General features: G+C 45.1%; 1 protein-coding gene across 3 annotated transcripts in view; it reads right to left on the bottom strand.

Moving 5' to 3' along the window:
• Positions 1 to 1508: 1508 nt before the first annotated feature.
• The window catches only part of LOC110467886 (vascular endothelial growth factor receptor kdr-like), a 124613-nt gene continuing 116112 nt past the window's right edge, over positions 1509 to 10009 (bottom strand). For all 3 annotated transcript variants that reach the window (XM_077786582.2, XM_077786581.2, XM_085570745.1), the window contains one exon: positions 1509 to 6748. In XM_077786582.2, the coding sequence (XP_077642708.2) occupies positions 6544 to 6748 (205 nt within the window). In that variant the 3' untranslated portion in view covers positions 1509 to 6543. The remainder of the gene's footprint in view (positions 6749 to 10009) is intronic.

Below are 10009 nucleotides of genomic sequence, written 5' to 3'. Positions count from 1 at the left end.
CTAGTCCCTGTTTTCTCCTGGGATTCTTATCACCCAAAGCCACCAAGGTTCGATACTTCAGGCTGAAATATTCTGACCTGGCCTCTCTACGTGCTGCTACTGTAAAAACAAAAATCTTTTCCATCCCATGAAGCAAAAGTAAGAGATGGAGAAGTTACATCCCCTGGCCAAATCCTAAGAACAAAACTTCCATTTCTGCATTCCCAACGTTATCCTTTTTCCCCAAATTCCTTTCCGAGCCTTGCTGTAACACGGTCCCTTCCAGAAGTGTAACTCAAGCTGGGTGTGATTAATAATTCACATTTAGTGCTAAAAGCAAACCAGAGTTAATTTTGTATATTTTGCTTCCCCTCTTTACTGGGTCGGTTTCCGCGGGAAGGCGGCTCTAGCTCGCGGTGACTCACGCCTTATGTAAGGAACTAAAACATTCTTCAGTTTACAGAGAAGAATGTTCCTGCTCATTATGGGGATGAAAGGAGATTGCTGCATTTCAAATGACATGTATAATTTAGACACTTATTTCTAGGAGTGTTTGGAACAGGGAATGAAGAGAAACTAAAATGTTTGAAGTGACTTGAGTGCTTCATAGTGTTTAAAGTGATGGGCAAAATACACAGCCTGATAACTTTTAAGGCTGCTAATGGAAGAATGGCTCTGAAATCCTAACACACTTCTTTTTTCTTGTTTCCTAATACCAGTATTTATTTTAAGCAATGAGTAGAAACTGGTATTTGTCACTATGTAAAAAGAAAATCTTTTTTTTTCTACTGTTAGTTACCCGCTGTGCCACCAAAGTGGAAAGAGGAATAGGAATGGTATTCCAGAAAAACCAGCCAGCTGGTGAGAAAAATGGCAGCAGGTCTGCTGCACTTGGATGGAGCTGGGAGATTTTTTCCCTTGGCATTCTGAATGTTAAGCCTTCACTACAAATGGAGAGCATGGAATAATCCGTATTTCAACAGTGCAGAGTTTATTCAAAAAGAATTCAGTAATGTATAGGGATGTATTTATTTAATGGTGTTCTTTTTAGAATATTACGGCAAGTCAAATCCAACACAACCTCTGGAATTTTGAGGCTGAAAAAGCCCCAGATGCCCTCATGTTCTGCAGATTATCTTCACAGATTTCTGTACTGACACACTTTGGTGACCATGGGCTGCCCTTGTGATTCTCTCTTCTCTCTCAGCCCCATTTATTTAGATATTTTTGAAGTAACCAGACACAATGTCTGTGTTCCACAGCCTGTTCTTGGCAGAGACTGGTTTGGTGCATTTCTCCAGCAAATTGCCCATTTTTTTCAGAGGTCTTTGAATCTTTTAAGCAAACACAGTGGGCAGTTCCCTCTGAGCAGTGTGGCAGCCTCTGTCCTAACTTTGGAACCCCCTGTAGAAATTCGGATGAGATCTATGCCTTGCAAAAGTCTCTCAAAACTGTTGCATTATTTATTTTTATTCTGCTTCAAGGACAATGCTTTTCAAACCAAGAGATGACACAAAGGAGCCCTGGGCTGTATAAATATAGAATCTTTTTATTTTTTTGGTTAATAGATACAGTACAATTTTTGACTACATAAGAAAGCGTTGTTTTCAGTGCATACATTCTTCAGACAGACAGGAACATGGCAGACAAACATTCCTTGGTGGTTTGAACATGGCACTTGGTTTATTTCTGTAAGTCCCAAGTTCCTGGCTTTTCCCAGTTTTCCTTAGTTTATTTCTGTAGGTCCCAAGTCACTGTTTTTCCCAGTTTTCAGTGGCTGTTTTGACAACTCAAGGTCTAAGGAAAAATTAATATAGTGCTACCAGGAGAACAGGACAGTGCTCAGTGCATCCCACATTGTTCTCCCTGTCACCCTTGTGATCCCAACTGACCCAGGCCAGCAGATTTTCCATTCTTTGTTCACAAAAATGGAAATAACAATGTCAAACAAACCACCCCGTGCTTGGGCTCAACACCTCCACACCCCCCTGCCTGACTCCTGAGAGGACCAAATCCCAAACTCCTCCCTGAATTTTACTTGTGTAAGATGGTGCTGTGACTTTGGCAAAATTCTTTCTGTTCTTTTGTGGTGTAGTAAAAACCCAGCAAAATGGATCCCAGTGTTTGGCCATTACATTTTCAGGAAAGAAAAAACTAATTATTGCTGCCTTTTGTGTTTTTAGTTCACTGTATGATAAGAAAAGACCTCTAGGCTGATCTGTGAGTATGATACTGATCCTGAGCAATTCCTGTATTCAGGGAAACCTGATAATGCTTATCTTGCTCTGTAGCTATTTGCTTGCAAAGAGTTCCTGGTGTGTCCCGTTGTTGCTGGTGGGATTTAGGGATCCTGGAGCCCAGCCCACATCCCCAGAGCTGGGATAGGCCAGATGGAATCTGCAAAGTGAGGCAGGACACGAAGGGGAAAAGTCAGGAACCAGCCTGGCCAGTTCTAGACTTCCATGGCAGCTGACATGCCTGTGAAGCAGTGAACAGGAGAGCAAATCCAATGTGAGAAACACCTGGATACTCTGGGGTGTGCTGGCATTTGTCAAGCAGATGGGTGAGGGAGGGTTTGTGCCACTGGGATGTCAGGCAGAACAGCTGAAGTCTGCAGGAGCCCCAAGTGTGCTCACCTGCAGCAGTCAGGGGGTTTGTTTGACACCATTACTCAGACTTCGAGTTTTATCTGAGTTCCTTGATATCCCAAGCAGATACTTGGGGTACATCTTGCTGGGGATCCCCTTCTTGTGGAGATAACTTGGGAGCAGCTTACAGAAACCTCACTGTTTGAGGAAAGGGCTCTGGGAAAGACCACATTCACACAGCCACCAGCCTTCATTTTGCTCCAGACACCAATATTGAAAAATCAGTAGATTATAAAGCTTCTCCTATTCAGGGAAGGACACAAAGAGACTTACAGACAAACCTAATACAAACTAATTTTCCTTGGCTATATATAGAGGATTTAATGTGAAAGTCTCGCTTTAGATTATCTAGTTCAGCCTCTGCAAGCACAGGATAAACAGCAGTGAAATGATCCTATACCTGATCTTAGGGAAAAGGCAGAGCGAAGCAATCCAAAGGGACTGGGAGAGCAAATAACAAGAAACAGATGAAAAGTAGAGAAAAGGGGAGACAGGAGATTGTTACAACACCAGCCTGAACAAGAACATACAGGTGAAGGCACTTGGACACCTAACTGGGAGGTGATTGTTGGAGAAGAGACAACACAATTCCGTGGAGAGCTCTGAGCTCCTTTGCCCTGATTCTCTGGGCTTCCAGGAGTACAAAGCCAGTAGGGGTGAGCACCATCAATGGAAACAAAGGTACATGTTAGTACAGATCCCACTGAGGTTAGAGAAAGCAGCTGGCAGACAGAGTCGAGAAAGAATCCCTGAGAAGTCTGAAAAAATAATAAACATCACATCATTTAAACAATTTACCCCTTCTGATCCTCTAGTCAATCCACCAGCCTCCAATTAAAACCCAGGCAGTGGAAATCCCTCCCCTTTAACAGGAGCTGCACACGGTGATGCTTCCAGGAATGAGATAAACCTGCCAAATTCCTCCAGATTCCTGTTTCCTAACTGAAACTAAATAACATGGAGAAGAAGTGAGAGGCAGAGACACTCCCAGCCAAGAGAGCTGCTGTGCCATGGCACTAGTGGGGCACTGTAAACTGGAGCCTGGCCTGCAAGCATTAGTGAAATGTTTAGTACAATACTTAACTCTGTTACATCTGGGTATTTCTTTCTCTTTGGACTAAAATGTTACAAATTTTACCATATAAATGAAATACTATATTTGTTGCTACAGGGTACACTATATACATCGTTGGAAGAAGAGAACAAAAATTAAATTAAGGGAGGTGAGAGAAGGACAAACAAAATATTAGTAAATAAAATAGAATATGTTCAATAATACTTTTCAGGCAATACTTTTGCTTGTTACATTTACTATAAGGAGGAAAAAAATCTTCAATGAAATAACATTGGAAACAGCTGCCCAAACATCAGTCAATCCCTTCCATTGCTGGATCTGCTCAGGACGTTCTCATTCTGCCGCTGCAGAGGAGCTCTCAGTTTTGGGGTGTCAGTGCAACCAGGGCTTGCAATATCTCGAGCACTGGAGCCTGTGCCCTGTTTCACCATCTCAGGGGGCACAGAAAGGCTGATGTTTGTCACTGAGAGCCAGAAGGGCCCTGGCTCCCCACAGTCCGCTGGGCCCCGCTCCCCGGACGTGCTCCTGTGCCTCTGCTCTTGGAGAAACCCCTGCAGCTCATCCTTCAGAGGAGGGGAAGCCACATGCTCAGCTCAGCAGAGCTTCCCATTCTCCCTCAAAACACAGAGCACACGTGCAGGTTCTGTTCCTACGTTTCAAAGTTCCTCAGTGAAGGTTTTCCAACGCCATTTTCTCACCCTCCAGCTCAAGGTGCAGTAACAAACATCTCCAGATGAGACCATCAACAGCAGAGCCCCACACACTGTCTGCACCTTCCTTTCCTTTGCCTCATCAGTAATTTACTTCCACAAGAACTGATTGATTGATCTATCAGTTGATTGATCACAGCTGGAGATAGATAATAGTGTTTGATGAAAAACCAATCCAATGAGCTTCCTGGGGCTCATCAGAACTCTGTCCCAGTAGTTTCTTCTATGACCAGCTCCACTTAATACATAGGTACTAAAGTACAAAGCAGTGCAAAATGACCATAAAGCAACTACAGCCCACACCTATCTAGCAGGTGCACTGTGAGCAGGGGGCTCTGGAGGGACTGCAGGTGATTCATGAGGGACTCTGAAGTCAAGGAGAAGAAGCAGTGCAGTTCCCCAGAGCCCATCCTTCAGATGCTCGAGAGTTCACAGTTAATGTGGTGTGGGTTTGGAGATTTGTTTTCCCCTTTGATAATACCTGAGGCTTGTTTGTGATTCCTTCAGCGTAGCCCACTGCAAGCACTCATCCAGAAAACTTCCTTCGCTGCTGCGAGGGCGTGCAGCTGTCTTTGCCAAGGTAACAGCATTGTTTTGCAAGGCTTGGATTTCATCCCCCTCTAGTCTGAATCATGAAAAAATTCTTTTTCCACTGAAGAAGTCAAATCAAGGAAGAAAAGGAAAGGGCTGTGCAGAGCTTGGAGGAAACTGCACAGAGAGCCATTTACAGATCAGTTTGTAACTCAGGAGGTTACAGCCCTCGCTGTCAGTGAACATCTTGCTCATCCTAGTTTTTTTCTCCTTGCAACCTGGAGACCTTTCCCTTCCTAAATTTTAAAGCCAACTCTGATTGTTACAGAGCACATGAAAGGCTAAGGATTATTTGCTGATTTGTGAGGCTGCTGTGAAGATGCACAGGGCACCTGGACACGTGGGCACACTTGTAACAGTCTCTGGACCCACAGCTCTGGGGCAGGGGCAAACCCACTGTCAATGTCTCACACGTGAGAATTTGTGATCCCTTCAGTACTGCTGCAACAAAAGCTTTGAATTACTCTGAACCCAGGAAGGGCTTTGCATATGGTGCCAGTATTTACCTTGGCAAGACAGTCAGAGAGAATTGTGTGTCACACGGGCTTGCATCTTAACAGGGAGAGTATCCCCAAGGTCAAACCCTTGGGCACTCCCACAGAATCCAGAGGAAATGCTTTTTTTGTTTTTTGTGTTGTTTTAGTAAGTAGCCTGTGTGCAGAAAGGAAACATAAAAATGCTGCTGCCCTGCTGGTGCCTCAAGGCTGTGTGTGAGTTTCTGTGTAACTCTCATGATGGTAATGAGAGTTTCCTGCCATTCACACAAACGTGTGTGTGAGCTGGGGTTCTGTTTGAGTTGAGAAGGTTCTTACTTAAGGCAGTCATTTTGCCTTACAACCATTACAGAGCATCTCCAGCAAGGTTCCCTAATGCATGTCTGCAGAATAAATTGCTGTTTGAAGAAGGGGAAAGCCCAGGGCATCAGATTTAACCACACTGTGTGCCCTGCTGGCCCAAAGAGCAGGCACACCAGCACTACCAGCTTGCTCTGGGCCATGCCCTCTTTAGGAGTGTATCCTCTGGGCATTGCAAAATATTTCAGGAATATTTACAGGAGGTGAGATCCCAAGTTAGGAAGGGCACTTCAGTTTTTCTCCAAGCTCAAAACATTCATGTGTGGGGTCTGTTTTCAACAGATCCCTTCCAGCACTAGCCTAACCAATCCCGGCAGGATGTGTCAGGGCCAGCAGCTTGAATCTTGTGTTCCCAGCCTCATGGATTGAAATGGGAATGCAGGAACCTGTGGATCTGGCAGTGCCAATGAACAGACCCAGGCAGGGGGAAGGAGTGGCAGAGTTCAGGGTTACAGCTCCTACTGTGACTCTGACAGACAGAATGTCATTAATTCACTGCAGATCTCGCAGTAGGCTTTTAAAGAGAAGAGAGAAGATGCTCTTAAATTGTTTCTAATCCCATCTGAGATGTGCCAGAAGAAACACGTGAAGCATTATCCAGCAGAATTCCTTTCTGTTTCACCCAGGCTCCCTGGGGGCACAGGAGAGCCTGGCAAGGCTGAGCTGCAGCCTGTGAGGGGCACTGCTTACACTGGGGGGGCCGAGTAGTGCATGACAGAGTTGTAATCTGGAGGAGGGCTGTGGCATTCCAGGTTGGGATCCATGGGGAGCAGGACAGAGTCTTCCAGGGGGAAGTCCATGGTGTCCTCTTCCACCTGCACTGCTGGCTGGTACTTGACAGTCTCGTGGTCAGCCAGGATGGATTCCTTGCTCCTGCTGACAGCTCTCCGCCTGTTGGGAACAAACATTGGGATGTATCCACCTTGTCTCCATAATCAATGGTCAAAATGATTGCTTTAAGAAGTAAATATATAAAAATATCAATTTACCTCTATGGCATGCTGTAAAACAATGACATTTTGCTGACTGGATGAGGGAACTGAGCTATTTAAAATAACTCTGTTTTAAAAGTAGATTTAGGAGTAATTCCAGCTCTGCTGCCATGTCCTTTCAGCTCACCACATTTCAGTGCACAACAGATCTCTTACTTGTAAAGGCACCTGTCCTGTACACACAGTAATATCCTCCCTCATTGTTCTGACACAGGTCAGTAAAATCTGACTTTTCTGAAAGCAGAACTGAAGGCTGTGACTTTTCTTGAAGCATAATAAGGGATGAAATACTGAATAATCTCTGACAGACTCTAATTTAAACCTATACTGAAAGCAAGAGTGTGTGTTGGACAGCTCAGGCAGTGCAGGGCAAAATGCCTTTTATATTTTCCAGCCCTTTAACATTCCTGACCCAGGGGCTGCTGAAGGGCAGTGCTTTGCAGCATTCCATCTGCTTTTGTTTCCTGTCTTCCCTTGTTCCAGGTGATGGAGGGTGGGACAGAGCAACTTCCATCACAGGGAGCAGCCTCAGGGTTAAAAGCAGCAGAACCCTGAGACTTGTGTCACAAGGTGACCTTGAGGAACAGCAAGGGCTGTGGAGAACTCAAAAGATTCTTTCTGTCATAGGCTGCCTTAAAAAGAACATTCTGTCAACCTTGGTTTCTGAGCAGCTCATTGGAAGAGGCCTGGATAATTGAGGGGTTCTCGAAAGGATCCCAGTGGGAGAGTGGCTTTTGAGCTGCTGCACTTTGCTCAGGACCCATAACTCTTGGGAGGGAACCTCAGGCACAGGCTCATCACAGCACTGCTCAAGCCTCAGCTCAGAATGGCTTGAATGTCCTTGGGAGCATTAAAAATCAGACAGTGCCTAAGCACTTTGTGTGTGTACTTCATATGTGTTTAAAGTAGTATCAAGTTACATTTTAATGACCCTAAACCAAATCTGAATAGTCAACAGTTCATCAAATAATTGTAGAATTCATTACACTCATTTTATTGGCACTTCTGCAGTGCTTCCAGTCCCCAGCAGCTGCTCATTTTCTCACTGGGGTGCTTTAGGAAGAAAGCAGAGCCAGTTCCTGCTCCAGGGAACAAACCAACAGCCAGAAGCCAGACACAGCAACTGGAGGGAGGGCAGCAAAAGCCATGAATAGGAAAACAGCAGATCCAGGACAGGAACTGTGTGTGTGATGTTTTTTGGGTGGTACAGCAGAGAAAGCAGGTTGAATGGCCACACACAGCTCCTTTCAGCTGGAAAGGGTAAATGTGCCCTGCTGGGTTCTGCTGCTGGCACTTTACAAGTTGTGTTCTCTTGCCTCTGAATCTGGAACCTGTCAAAGTTTCAGGTTTCCCACAGGCTGCAGATATTGCCACTGGCTGACAGAACCAGTGTCACTATATTAAAAAAAAAATTAAATTTTTGCCAGTTCTGGAAAGATTCCAGGTGTTCAGAGCACTGGCTGGAGTACAACATTGGTTTCTGTTCCTGTTTCTACAGGCACAGGAGCAGCCTGTGGGCTCCACCTGTGAATTACCTACAGAATGTGTGCTGGTGCTCTGTACATCAGTCATGAAGCTCATGTGCAGCCAGATTTGCACACAACACACAGCTGCAGCTCTGATCAGCTGCACTGGGACATGGGCTGGTTAATTTAGGGTCTGGTTTTGGTGTGCTGGGCTGGCTTTCCATGGCAGGTTTGCATCTCCAGCTCTGGGAAGTGAGCCTGAGCTGTAAGAGCCAGCCCAGCACATCTTGCATGCCTAGAATGAGCCTGGCTTCTAGGATTGCTGCAGAGTTTATAGAACAAAGCTGCTGTTTCTGTGCTTTCAGACCTGCACAAGGCATTGAAACCAAAGCTGTGGAGTGGCAGAGCAGAAATTCTAAAATAAACAGTAACCCTGAGAACTTCAACAAAAAATGTAGCACCTCTACTTTCACAAGTAAGTTTTTTCTCATTGTCCAGAGAGAAGCATGAGTGGAAACTCCTTATGTATTCTACAGATTTGGCAGCTGCCCATTCTCTACACACACAGTTTGTCTCTGCAGAGAAACTCTTCCCTGACATGAGACATGTAAGCACAACTTCGTTTATTTATGGGATTCTCCTGTTGTCACTCAGTTCTGTTGGCTCATGTCAGACAATTCCATGGATGCTCTGGCTTCCAATCTGCCAGGTATTAAATTCTCCCTGAAAACAGGGAGAAGCTTGAGAGTATCACCATACTGTTAGTGCCTTAAAACCAATCATTTAAAATTACCCCTAGTAAGTCTTACTACAATACATCTTTCATAGTTCTATTTCTCTAAAGTATCTAGTCTTATTTACAAAACCATCCTTTAAAACTTATTTCTAATTCTGTTTTTCTCTCAACAATGTCTATCCTATTCCATAACATTTCTAAGTCAATATTTCTTATCTCAGTTTGCATACAAATACATACTATATAAACCTTCTGTCAAACTTTAAAAATTCTCTGCAAATTCATTTCCCACAAGTATCACTTTAATTTTTCCCCCCACCTGCATATCTCTGAGTTATTAGGGTTAAAAGGGAAATTTTCAGCCGCCTGCAGACCCCCAGCAAGTTTTCCTGTGGGGTTCCTGCCCCTGTGGGTTGGGAGTTTGGATATCTGGGAATAAATAACTCTGCCTGCTGCTGAGATCAGGCTGGGGTTTGGAGGACTCCTGAATGCCGCCATCTCCTCTCTGCTCCAAAGAGCTGGTGACTTGGGTCAGAAGGAAGTTGTGTCACTGTCACTTGCTATCTAATGGCAGACCAAAATGCAATTAACTTCCAATACTATTCCTTTCATCTCAATGCATTTCCTAATTAAAGCTCTCTGTGGAGTTTGCCTTTTTCCCTCTCATGCTGCAGTCACAGCCAGTGCCTGCTGTGCATGTACAGATGCTGCTCCTGGGGATGAGGCTGCTCATCCCTTTCCATCTGTCCTTGGTATCTCAGCAGCTGCCCCAGCCCCTCAGAGCCCAGCCTTGCCCTGGCTGTGCTCGGGGCTCCAGCATCACCAAAAGCCCCTTGGTGGCCTGGGCCACTTGGCCTGCCCTGTGTAAAGCAGGGACCTTCTCCCTGAACCCCAGGGAGGGGCTGGATTTGGGTAAGCACACAACTCTGCAGCTCCAGGAGTCACTGATGGTTATGTA

This window comes from Lonchura striata, chromosome 4A, assembly GCF_050655825.1.
Source record: "Lonchura striata isolate lonStrDom1 chromosome 4A, ASM5065582v1, whole genome shotgun sequence".
NCBI lineage: Eukaryota > Metazoa > Chordata > Aves > Passeriformes > Estrildidae > Lonchura > Lonchura striata.
The sequence above is the reverse complement of the archived record's forward strand: the minus strand, read 5'-3'. Positions and strand labels throughout refer to the sequence as shown.